Below are 12,468 nucleotides of genomic sequence, written 5' to 3'. Positions count from 1 at the left end.
AATCATAAGGTTTACATGCTAAATCCACCAGGCTATGCTGAATTTCCCAGCTAAACTGATCATGCACAAGGCACAGGTTTTGGAATCAGCATGATCATTAAATTGTTTAGGAATATCTTTGCCCACTGGCAGTCCATAGAACTTTATAATTTCTTTGCCCCTATAGTACAGCTGCTGGTTTGACTCAAAATAACAGTTTTTAATATCCATTGGAAAAGCAACCCCTGCAAACTTCTTGGGCAAAGACTATCTTGGAGGTCACTTGTTTAGTTCATTTCCCATCACTAACATAAATAAGCTATGGCAATAATCACATTTCTATTTGAGTAACTCTTCTTATTAAGAGGCTCCTGCTGGAAATTTACAGGTCACATATACTCCAAATAAATGCTGCTATCCTGGAAAAAACCTGCAATATGAAGCTGATGTGAGAGTCTTTGAACCACAGTTGCAGAAGAAGATAATGATCTTCCTTGGTAGACATACAGACCCCAGAAAAGGAGAAACATTATGAGTATCTTGTTTTTTAGGATTTTTTGGTGTTTAATGTAGGAATTGTTTTGGAGGGGGGGGGGATTAAGGATTTGGTTTAGTTGTTTTTTTACTGGTCTTTGATTTTTGGAGTCTTAAGCGGCCAGTGCCAAAGTAAGAACTCTAAAGTAAATTGTTTACTTTCTTGGCAACACCCTCAAAAGATGACAATGACTTTGTTGCTATGCCCAACTATGGAGAAAAAAGAGATAAAACGTATCTTTTTGTTAAAAGAGTGTTTCTCTGTAAGAACAATGCAGGAGTTTTTTTTGCTGTGTTATAGTCATTCAAGCACCCAACCATTCTTCTTTCAAGTTGCAATGTGAAATATCTCATAATGCCTCTCACCAAAAAATAAAACACTTGTGACATGGGTGATGAAAACACTGCAGAACAATCTAAATATGCCCACAAATTGTTTAAACCTTATGAAGAACTACACACATTTAGATAAAACAGCAGCCCCTCATTACTCAGAATTAGCAAGCTTCAAGTGTGTAATGAGGACAGTGAAACACCCAGCCAAAACAAACCAAGGGCAAACAAAATTTTGAAAAAGAAACCAAGAAAGCCAACTTCTAGCTAATGTTCCTAAAAGGCATTCACTTGAGACTGGATAGGCAGTACTTTTTATGCAGAAGTAGGTTTTAAGCTTGAATTTCTCAAGACCAAGGCAATAGCAAAGTACAGAGGAAAAGTAATGCAAGTTAAAAACAGATCCAAAGCGAAATTATTGAAGAGAGAAAGTGTTTTTCTACGGAACAAAACAGATTTTTAAGCTCTGGTTGATGATGACAAATATATACGCATGCAAAACCACATTTGAAACACAGCACAGTGCCATGTAAAAAGAACCATTCCACTCATTAAAAAAGATTGTACAACTTATAGCCAAATGCAACGTGCAGCTCTTCTGTCTCTAAATCCCTAAGAATCTTTTGAAAATCTCATACATATTACTTGAAACCATGACTTTAGACTATCATCTCAAATTCTTCATGCAAATTAAATTTTCCATATATTCTACTACTTCTCACTACTATTCAGTGGCACAAAAGAGAACATTATCAACATCACTTTATGTAAAAGAATAGAATTTCAATTAGATAAAAACATTTTATCCACAAATACATATTATTTCTGCAAATAATAAAAGTTTCAGTTATAAATATTTCAGTAGTCACAATATTTCAGAGGGTCACAATGGCAATACAGTACCTTTGAGCTTCAAACAGAAGCCTGAGGGGTAATTCTTCTGTATATTTTTCTGAATGCTTTTGCTCCTGTGGGATGAGGTTTTATTTGTTCTCTCTTTAAATGTACATGCACATTTAGGAACATGAATAAACACCCTTGCACGCTGATCTTTTAATAAAGACTGTTTAAACTTTTACTTGGGGGGGCTTATCTGGGTTTATTTTTATTACCATTATGAAGTCAAATAAACTAAATTTTTTCATAGGCCGCTGTGGTCTTGGTCAGTAAAACAAGAAGACAACCTGTCATTAAAAGACATACCTCTGTCAGGAATGATTTGGCTGTAGAAGGGTTCATGATGAGAATGGCCCGTCTCAGGGTATCCCGGCAGCCGTTCAGTTCTCCTATTCTCATAGAGGCAAAGAGCCCCGTGATCATTTTATTGATGTTGTTTTCTACTTTCTGTAATGCTACATCCATTCCCTGTTGAGATACTTTGTCTAAGAATTCCTGTATTCCACGGATATCTAGGAAAAGCAGAAGGCAAACAAGATGTTAATTGGTAAGTGGAAAAAAAGACACAAGTAACTGTTCCATTTATCTCACAGAAACTTTATGTCAGGTAGATCCCTAGAGGTCCTCCCTTGGTATTCATTAAACCTCTTCCTGAGCTATGTTCATTGCAGTTCTTAAAGTACTAAGACAGGAGAAAGAATGGCAACACAACAGCTACTGTCCCCAACAGCCCTTAGAAAACAAATCCACAAACACTTTTGGAAATTTTCCTAACTTGGCCATTCAACCATCACACTTGGTCCTAATCTTTCTTAAAGTATTTTCACACTAAAATCCATATAGGGCAATGAGACCATGGTGACAATCACACACGATTCTTCCTTCAGGCAAGGGTTGTTGGAGGAGAACTGACGATAAGAAAGGCAGGAAGGAGATTGTTTTCTTTTGTGAAACTCAAAACTATGTTATCCATGCTATGTAGCTTGATGTATCTAAGTAAAGCTTGGGTAGTTCATTCAAAAAGGTCTTAATGTTGTTCTAAACCTCACAACTATTTATTTTCTTCAAAAACAAAACAAAAACCAGATGTACCGTTGTTGCAATGATACTGCCTGCTCTCCTCTGATATCACTGGCTGAGTTTAGTAAATTTTCCCCAGCAAACTGCTCCTGTAGAGCTTTCTGGCTCACTCTGGGTAAACCATTCTTTAAGAATGACTTAGAAAGGAAGACTCGATCAACAAAACATTGACTGAGTTTACTACCTGGCTTGTAATATATTTATAGTCTACCAAACTGAAATGTCTGGGTACTCGTCACATTGTTATGCTGCCTCTAGCTGGCCTAAGCCTCTGGAAGGGATTTTTCCAGCACTGTTCCGGAAGCATGCTTGACTTTTTCTTTCCTTTTGCTCTTTTGGATGGCTTTAACTAAAACTCCAAATTTTATGCTTAAAAATTAAAATCATTCAATGACTTCAACAAGTCAGATCAGGGCCTCCTGAACCTCAGGAAAATCCCTCCAGCCTCACTGAGTCCTCACTATCTGACCCCTAGTCACCACTGCAGATTCTCAGGCTGTTTTCAGGAGCTAAGCCAGCAGTTGCCTAAGGTGACCCTTCCCTCCAGCAGTCACTCTGACCCGGTGTCCCAGAGGACACTCAGCAGGACATCCTTCCTGCCCTACTGGCATGCAAGCCCCCCCCACACTCAACTGCTCTCAGGGGAGAAAGAAGCAACCCTGCAGTCAACACAACACACACTAGCTGAAACACACACTATGGGAAAGGGAAAAGAGAAAAAAGAAAGGAAATCAGCAATGCCACATAAACAGACATTTCTGAAGAAACATTTCTTCAAGAAAATAAAGGTTCCTCAGGTTTGGGAGGGCATTTGTGGTTAAAATCCACCAGAAAATATTTCTCACATTACAATACTCAGTCTGGTCTCCCTTAGATGCATAGTCCTAGATCCAGCCTCTGAGGGAATTCCTCAGAATTTCCTTGTCTCAATCACCCATTTTCCAGGGGAATGGTCAGACCTGAAGCTACAGGCTTCTTATGTGCCTGCATGAGACATCTTATAGTTGAGAAAGCCTTCAATTAGACTTTCACAAGAGCTTGGCTACTCAGACTTTTGTCCTGACCTACTGACTTCCCCTGCTCCCTGTTCTTGCAGGGTGCCACAAACAGCAGTATTACGAAAACAAAGTTCAGTCTGCACAGGAGAAAAAATGCCCTGCCTGCATTACCAGCAGAGATCAACTAACTAGAGAATACTACAGAATATGGTGCTGTGCTCCTCCAGCACCAGTTTACTGAGATGCTCCAAATGATGAAGAAATAGCCATGCAACAGCTTATAATCAAACAGTACACAGGAATAATTCAACTGGGTTAGTCCTGGAAGTCCATCACAGTCACAAAGTAGGGTCTTCTGTCCAGAGCTCCAAAATACCATGAACTGGAAAGAAATGGTATTTTAGGCATTTAGGCTATTATGTTAGACATTCATCACCAAAACTTCACTCTCTAGACATTGCCAAAATATCAGTATTACTAAATACTTGTAGGATAGTTTAACTGTGAATAAAATACATGCATGCCCTAAAAATAAAGTTCCATAAGAGAATCAGATACTAATTACAGCTTCTATTTAATATCTAAATCAGGAAAATTAGATTCAATCTAATCAGAGATGTTAGAAATTTTTGGCACTTTAAATACCAACAAGATTATTTGAAGTGCTACAAATATGTCTAGTTTTATGCAAATGATAAAATAAATTCTTTTTACTTTAACCCCTTCATTCTAAAGTTCCTGAGGCTCACACACTCTGAGGATTACTCAGGATCCGGACTAACTAAATCATATAATGGGTAAAACTGACCAGTTGAAGTCAAAATCACAAGTCAGTATGAGTCAAAATCACAAGGAGCACATGTAGATGGGATCTAAATATGTTGTCAAAATACCAGGAAGAAAATTTACTTGGGCTATGAATGCCTTTACAAAGACTTAAAATCTGTCCCATAAATCTATATAATTTCTGACACCAGAAGAGGTGAGCAGGAACCTCCAAGCAAAGTTCCATTTGTCCTTTTTTAAAGCAATAACATAATTTCATTTGATCTCAGTTTAAAAACACACTGTAATTATTGACTGATATTCTGCATATTCTATGTTGACCCAGAAGTCAGGTTATAGGATCAAATGGGTTTTTTTGCCATGAAGATCTGCATATAAACAACAAAACAATTATATTGATTCTTCACTAAGTGATGGGACAAAAGAGATCCAGTATTGTTCTCTGTCACCATGATATTTTCTGAAAAATCCTCTTTGCCCAGGATTTTCTCCTGGGAAGCTGAGAGACCTCAGAAAATAATGAAAACAATAATTATCTGATTGCTTGAGAATGTGGTCTGGAGATCGTTTACCAACAGGTGCATCTTAGATTGGTTCCATGTGAATTGTTTTTAATTAATGACCAATCACCATCAGCTGTGTTGGACTCTGAGGAGTTAGACACAAGCTTTCATTATCATTCTTGTTTAGCCTTCTGATGTTTCCTCTCTCTTTCTTTAGTATAGTTTTAGTATATAATTCCTAGAATACAATAGAATAATAAATCAGCCTTCTGAGAACATGGAGTCAAATTCTCATCTCTCACCTCATCCTGGGGACCTCACAACACCACAATTCTCTACATTTATTAGGCAACTGTGCCAACTGTATTGCATCTGTGTGATATGCTATTAGGAAAACACCAACATTCTAATGGAAAATGTACCAAACCAGGATTCCTACTTCTTCTTTATTACTTCTGTCTTTGGCATTGGTACAACACAGAGACATGGGCAGGAAATAAATACAGACTCTGGTTATACCTCAGCTTACCCTTAGCAGAATGGAGGTATTGGTGGTGCTCACCTGCTGCTGTGAAACAGCAGAAAGCACATAAAAACACCCTGCAATTTAAATGCTATTTAAATCATGATGGTACTTCCAATATTTCAGCAGTGAGTCACTAGCAGTGATCATATTCAAAGCGTGTGCCAAAGAACAGATGCTGGCACTGAATGGGCAGCATTATCTTTCCTGCGTGGATTGTCTGCAAGTGGCACATATCCACACCGAACTGTGGAATCATCTTTCTAATAGATCAACTCCTTCTGCAGAAAAATCTGGCAAGCAACCTGTGGCACAGATGGCTTCACTGAGGAGACACAAGACTGTTCATGTCTGGAACACAGGTGTTTCTTGCCCTGAATTTGCTAGCCAACCAACCTGTTGCCCAGCCAGAAGTCACATTTCTACTTTCTATTTAAATCAGATGAGTCACAGTCATTGCCAGAAATCCAGAAGAGTTTTCCCATTATCACCAGTATTAATTATCCTCCTTGGTGATCAAAGCCAAAGCTAGCACGTAGAGACAGATCAATGCTAAAGCCAAAGTTGCTACCTCCTCTCCCAGCTCAATGCCACTATTATTTCCTGTTTTTTACTGAACATCCATCACTTCCAGTCTACACATGTTTGCACAAGAACAGAGTACCCCTCTGTAGTCAGCATCACCTAGAGGGTTAAACCAGGCTGGTAATTTAAAAGAAGCATTCCCAAACCTTATTCCTTATAACCAAAACTGTTCTCAATATAAGGGGCTGTGAAGTTGGCCTGGAAATACTAATAAACAAAGCAAGCAAAATTTACAAGGCCTCTGATGGAAATGTCCTTCCTGGGCATACATAACCATGTCACAAGGCAGAGATCTACAGTGAGGTCTCCTGGCCTGCACTGGTGGTGCACAGCTGGTCTGGCACCGGGCACACCAGCCTGGCTGCAATCACAGCTGAGGTGCACATGCAGAGCCTCCTGCAGAGGACAGCTCAAGGCCTAGAGCCTCTGAAGCTCCACAGACCTGGCTAATATATACAATTGCAGGTACTCAGCATAACACTGCTCCAGCTGAGACCTGAATTCAGGTGACAGCTTCACCAAACCTGTCATTATTGTGTCAGCTACCATGTATTCTGGCCTAAGAAAGAATTTAGGAAATGAAGCATGAACTCACACACCTTCTTCTCACTGAACAACCTTTATGACACTGGAGAAAGCACAAGAAACATGTGAGTATCTTAAATATAGAGCATGCTCAGGAAAAGTGCTCTTCATAGACTATGGGTCTAAATCTCCTTAAATGAGCAGCCTGGAAGGAGCACTCAGACCCAACATAAACATAAGAAGCATTTAGTGGAAAAGCTAAGGCACATGGTGTGACTTGTGGGGCTGTTCAGGACCAGGAGTGGGACTTTAATGAGCCTGTGGGTCCCTTCTAACTCAGAACATTCTATGATTCTTTCACAAGGTTTTGTTTAATCACGGGAGCAGATCTCATCTCACCTTTTTGTTCTCTCTGCCCCCCAAAAACTTTCCTTCGCCATCTCTCTTTTATACAGAGGGAGCAAGTCCCCTAATCCATTTTGGAGAAAGCCTAATGATCAGGGCATCCTAGAACAAAATATGCTGGTTTTCAGGCATCTCATACAGGAATACCAGGATGCATATGCAGTGAAGATTTTACAACTTGAATAAAATGAACGGCAAATATTAAATAACTCATAAGCTAAGGACCGCTTACATCCTTATTAAAAAGAAACATCTACAAGTAGATGCAAAGTTCATACATTTTTTTTCAGTTCACACTTATCAGCAGATGAGAAAGATGGCATTATTCACTAATGGTAATAAATTAATCCATCCACCTGTATCATTGTGTTCCACCTAAATCACAAAGCCCTCACTGTGCACTTCTGTTATCTCAAGCCTGGCTTACAGTCATTAGCTCATCCTCCCTCTGATGGCATTTCAGATGTGAGAACATTCTCCTCAGAGTATCTGGCTGATAAATACCAACTGATTCAGCTGTGGTGGTAAAGGTGAATGTGCCTGCCATAAATATTCACTGGCTGATCTGCACAAAAGACCACTTTATTTGTACAGATGATGAGAAAAGCCATTGTATAACAAATAACGCTGTTCAAATTCTTATCAAGAATAGCTTTACAATCTACCACAGTGATTCCTTCTTCCACAACACTGGCTAACATGACAGCAACTATTAACTGTGGTAATGCCCTGTACAATAGGAGGGTGTGCAACTTCAGCCGGACTCTGATGATGCCCCTGCTCATCAGAGTGTAAAGACTTGTGCAAAGTGTTTGCATTCCTCCGCACATGTTGATCTCTATTAATATGGTTAAGATCCAGACAGAGGAAAACAACAATTTAGCAGGATGATTGAGTAACAGTCCTTCATTTTACTTTCACAGCAGTAGGATTCCTTCTCATTAATCACCTTATATGTAATTTGTTGTACCTCCAAATTAAAATTAATTAAAAAAAAAAAATCATCCCAGCTCTTTCATACTACCATTTTGGAACTAAGAAGGACCAGTTACCTGAGCAATTTAAGCTGGATGATCTAACTTCAGTGAATGTAGCTCAAACTCACAATAAGTAAATTCAAGCCCAAATGCTTAATTATATATAAAATCTCATTTATATTATCAGAATTTCTGCAACTTAAGAAGTGGACATATATCTTGGGAGAAACTGAACATTTGTAAACATTTGTAAATGGCACAAATGACTGGGGTCTTTTCCCCCCTTATTTGCAATTTTCTGTAATATTACAGATAAAAAAGAAGACAATTTGTCTCAAACTTTTTAGTATCACTGAATTGAGAAAAATGAAAAAAAAATACTATTGTATACTCTTTTCTTTTTTTGAAGATATTTCCATTTCAAATTGAAATACAAACAGGTAATTCCAATTTCTGTTGTTTGATATGAACAATTTTAGCACTAAATGAAATGTCTATGTAATCCCTATTTTAAAGGTTGGTTCAAATGTAATTTTCATGAACCACTTTGGTGTCACATTATGACTTATTAGAAATTATCCTTTAAATAAGCAAAACCAATACAGATAGTCTTGAGCAGCTGAGTCTGTGTTGGGGGAAAGATATGAACATTTGCAGTTTTCAAATCCTGCATGACTTCAGTTTTGAACCTTACTGAGGGTTGACACAAGATGCTTCCTTTGACTTTCTTTTTTCCTTTTTTTTTTGACTGGAAAGAAAGAGGAAAAAAGCAAAGAATTAAAAAGATAAATAAGAATGAAGCTAGAACTAATCCTTCAGAGTATCTGCTGTTACTGTAACTTCTTAAAAAATAGAAAGGAAGTCAGACTGTGATCACTCATGAAGGCTGACATGGCAATACATTCTATCCATGCTCTTTTGACTATATAATCTGCTTTCTATCTCTTCAATCAATTCCCTTTTGACTACAGTTTGCATTAGAGATTTCCAAAAGGCTTCTATGGGTTGCCTTTGAGTGAAATAACCTCTTGCAAAGAAATGAATTTTCCCTGCCTAGTGCCTTCAAGTCACGCCAAACTTAAAAATTTACGTGTAAATCCTGTGCGAGAGAACTTTATATTTCTGTGTAGATAAAGGTCTTTATTAAATAGCAACGAGATATATATATATGTATATATATCTTTTTTATAAGTCTGTCTGTACAATTGACCAGCTCTCCCTGTAAGTCACTGCTATCCCCCTGTTGGTCCTCATGAGCATGAGGAATTGTGCATCCCCTTCCAGGGAAATGGAGTAAAGAACAACAAAGGGAATGTCCTTGCAGTGAATAATTTGTGAATATTTGACAGGCTGAGAAAGTTGGGGTTCAACCTGCAGAGGAGAAGCTTGTGCGAAGATCTCATAACAACCTTCCAGTACCTGAAGGGGGGCTACAGGGGGGCCAGAGAGGGACTACTCCACCCCAGGGACTATAATGATAGAAGGAGTAATGAGTTCAAAAGGAAAGAGGGATGATTTGGATTAGATATCAGGAAGAAATTCTTGATTTTGAAGATGGTAAGGTATGGCCACAGGTTGCCCACAGCTGTGGATGTCCCATCCCTGGAGGTGTTCAAGGTCAGGTTGGATGAGGCTGTGAAAAACCTGGTTTAGTGGAGGTGTCCCTGCCCATGGCAGGGCATTGGAGCTGAATGGTTCTTAAGGCCCCGTCCAGCCCAAGCCATTCCATGATTGCATGTGTGTTATAAACTTCCTTAAGACAAACTCTTCTCTGACTCTGCATCAATCTCCTCCGAAAGAACATTGCCAGTTGATTAAAACTTTACAGTATAGAAAGAGGAATATTTTATGAGTGAACTGGTGCTGTGAAAAACATAACCTACAAAAGTGAAGCTGATAAGCTAAGATTTAGGAATACTGCTATAAATATTTTCTAGCTCTTTCCTGTCTCTCTGCTTGCTCTTTTTTCTTGACTGGTTAAAACTCTCAGAGACAAGTTTTCTTTTCAATTTATTATATTAGTTGACATTTACGATGCTATTGTGCCAAATTCATGCTTTTTTCCCCAATGGTGATATAACTTCATCAATTCAATGTGCAAAAATTACTTCTCTCAAAAGTTTCGTAATTTGATTGCTGTTCATTTCTTTAGCTGCCAAATCATAAACTTACCAACTTAATTTTAATACTTCTGAGAAGACAGAGCAATGTCTTGAGAGTTGAAAAATACTTAGCAAACAGTGGCAGATATCAGTACAAGCTTCAGGTATTCAATTAATCTTTAAATAAATCACTGTTCTGATTTATTTAAGATGCAGGCTGCATCTACAAATGAAATCTTGTACCTCTGCAAAACCACAATACCTCATTTACAGAGTTTTCCCACTGCACAGATATTAGGAAAACACCCACAGTTTTATTCTGGCTCCAGCTTGCTAACACAAGATGGGAGTGCCAGGCAAAACCTTTGAACACTTTACTCATCCCCTCCCTAAGGCCTGCAACATGAGGGAGTGACAAACACTCAATCTTCTGACATATTCCCTTATAGTTCCTGCAATACACTCCTCCAAGTGTTCTGTGGCTGAAAAGTAGAAGCATGCCCACTTTTCCACTAGAGAAACTTTATAGAATAATTCAGAAGGTGAATCATTTTAGGGTCGCCCAAATGAAGTACTCAATTTGCAGTGGTAAAGTCAATCAGCAAATGCAAGTTGTGACAGAAGTTCTCACCTGACACACTAAAGTTACACAGATGAAAATTAATGCTCCTTTCCTTAACTGAATGACGTAAAAAATACTAATGGAAAAAAAAGAGTTCAGTAATAAGCCTGAATTAATTATATGTTTATTGAGGCACAGTGAAGCAAATGAGTACGGGAAGCTGGCAAAGAGCCAGATGAGTAATAAACAGTTTTAAGACTGTCTGGAGACAGACTTGAGAATATTATAGTCATCAAGCAGCTGAAAACAGCCTCAGGGTAATTATAAGCATTTGCAATCGATTAAAGAGAGCATGATTCTTTTATGAGGCTTTATTAAACTTGCATTAAAACTTAAAACGATTAGAAAATGTTATGGTTTCAAGCCCATCTATGTCAGTGGTCATCATATTTATTTCTGGAAAACATATGTGCAGGAAAGTGATCCACAGGACCACTTATTTTATACTGATTTTAAAGGAAATGTTGGGAATTTGGGGCCCATACAGAGAGATGGGCATCATCTCAGAATATCACCCCTCTTAAAATGCAGGAGGTAGCCTTTCTGCAAGCAGCTCAGCCTTTCAGATTTCAGGTATAACCCTTGTTTTGCTGGGATCTTTCAAGAACAGCACTCCAATTCTAAATTTTCAAATTTATTTGAAAACCACTACCTTTCTGGGCTAGGGATGGGGATAATGCTCTTTTATCTTCATAGTTTCACGGACTTGTTTACTTAGGCTCAACTCTACTCCGTAATGTAAATGTCACTGCCCTCTCCTTAAGATTCTATTTTATTTTGTCTCTTTCTCCAAAATCCTCTCTCAGACTGAGCTTGAGACACTTTCTACTGGCCAGGTCCCTCACCCTGCTGCCTTCATCCTTTCCTTGTGCAGAAATAATCTGAAACCCCTGTATTTGATAAAGGAGCAAGAAGGGAGATTCATGAGGAAGTTTTTCAAGACAGATTTCCACTAAAGTCTTACTGCTAACATCCTCCCTTCTGCTCCAGCCAAGTCTTGACAATTACTTCTTCAACAACTTCTGTTTCCTATGGGAATGCCTCCTTCAGCCTCACAGAGCAAATCCCCTTCATAGCCTTAAAGCTTGTTTTTTTCCTCTTCTTTACAAAAGTTAAAATTAAAATAACGCCTAAGGGAACGGCAAATACCCATTGCCAAATATTTGCAGTACTAGTTGGAAGGTCAAAAAACTGTAAGGAAAGATATCTTAGTTCTGGAATCAGTAAATATTTCATAGATCTCCAGTGATGGCTGCATATCAAAAACATGCTGGGATGAAATACACAAGGTTAGGCCAAAAACCGGGAAAGAGAAGTGGGATTTTTATTTTATATTAAAAGAAAAAAAAAAAAAAGGAATTTTTTTCTTTTAATAAAAAATACAGAAGGGTTTAAAAATGTTAATATCACCACAATAAAAGAATTGGGATGAAGATAAAATTAAATCTCCAGAAAAAGTTCTATTCCCTCAGCCTTTCAAGAGGAAGCTTGCAGAATATATCTACTTTAGCAGCAACAAAATATTAAATATTAATGTTTCCAAACAGCTCGACTTCCTGTCTTTCATCTTAGAAATGCAGAGATACCTACACTGTAAATTGCACGAGATTCACAACTAT

At 38.2% G+C, this 12,468-nt stretch overlaps 1 protein-coding gene across 1 annotated transcript in view; it reads right to left on the bottom strand.

The window, feature by feature from the left end:
• Positions 1–12,468, bottom strand: part of GRID2 (glutamate ionotropic receptor delta type subunit 2) — a 673,693-nt gene that overhangs the window by 263,324 nt on the left and 397,901 nt on the right. Inside the window, exon 4 of the mRNA XM_005418132.2 lies at positions 2,050–2,255. Within this exon, the coding sequence (XP_005418189.1) occupies positions 2,050–2,255 (206 nt within the window). The remainder of the gene's footprint in view (positions 1–2,049; positions 2,256–12,468) is intronic.

The sequence above is a fragment of the Geospiza fortis genome, unplaced genomic scaffold (assembly GCF_000277835.1).
Source record: "Geospiza fortis unplaced genomic scaffold, GeoFor_1.0 scaffold11, whole genome shotgun sequence".
NCBI classification, from domain to species: domain Eukaryota; kingdom Metazoa; phylum Chordata; class Aves; order Passeriformes; family Thraupidae; genus Geospiza; species Geospiza fortis.
Note: the sequence above shows the minus strand (reverse complement) of the source record. Positions and strands in the feature narration are given on the sequence as shown.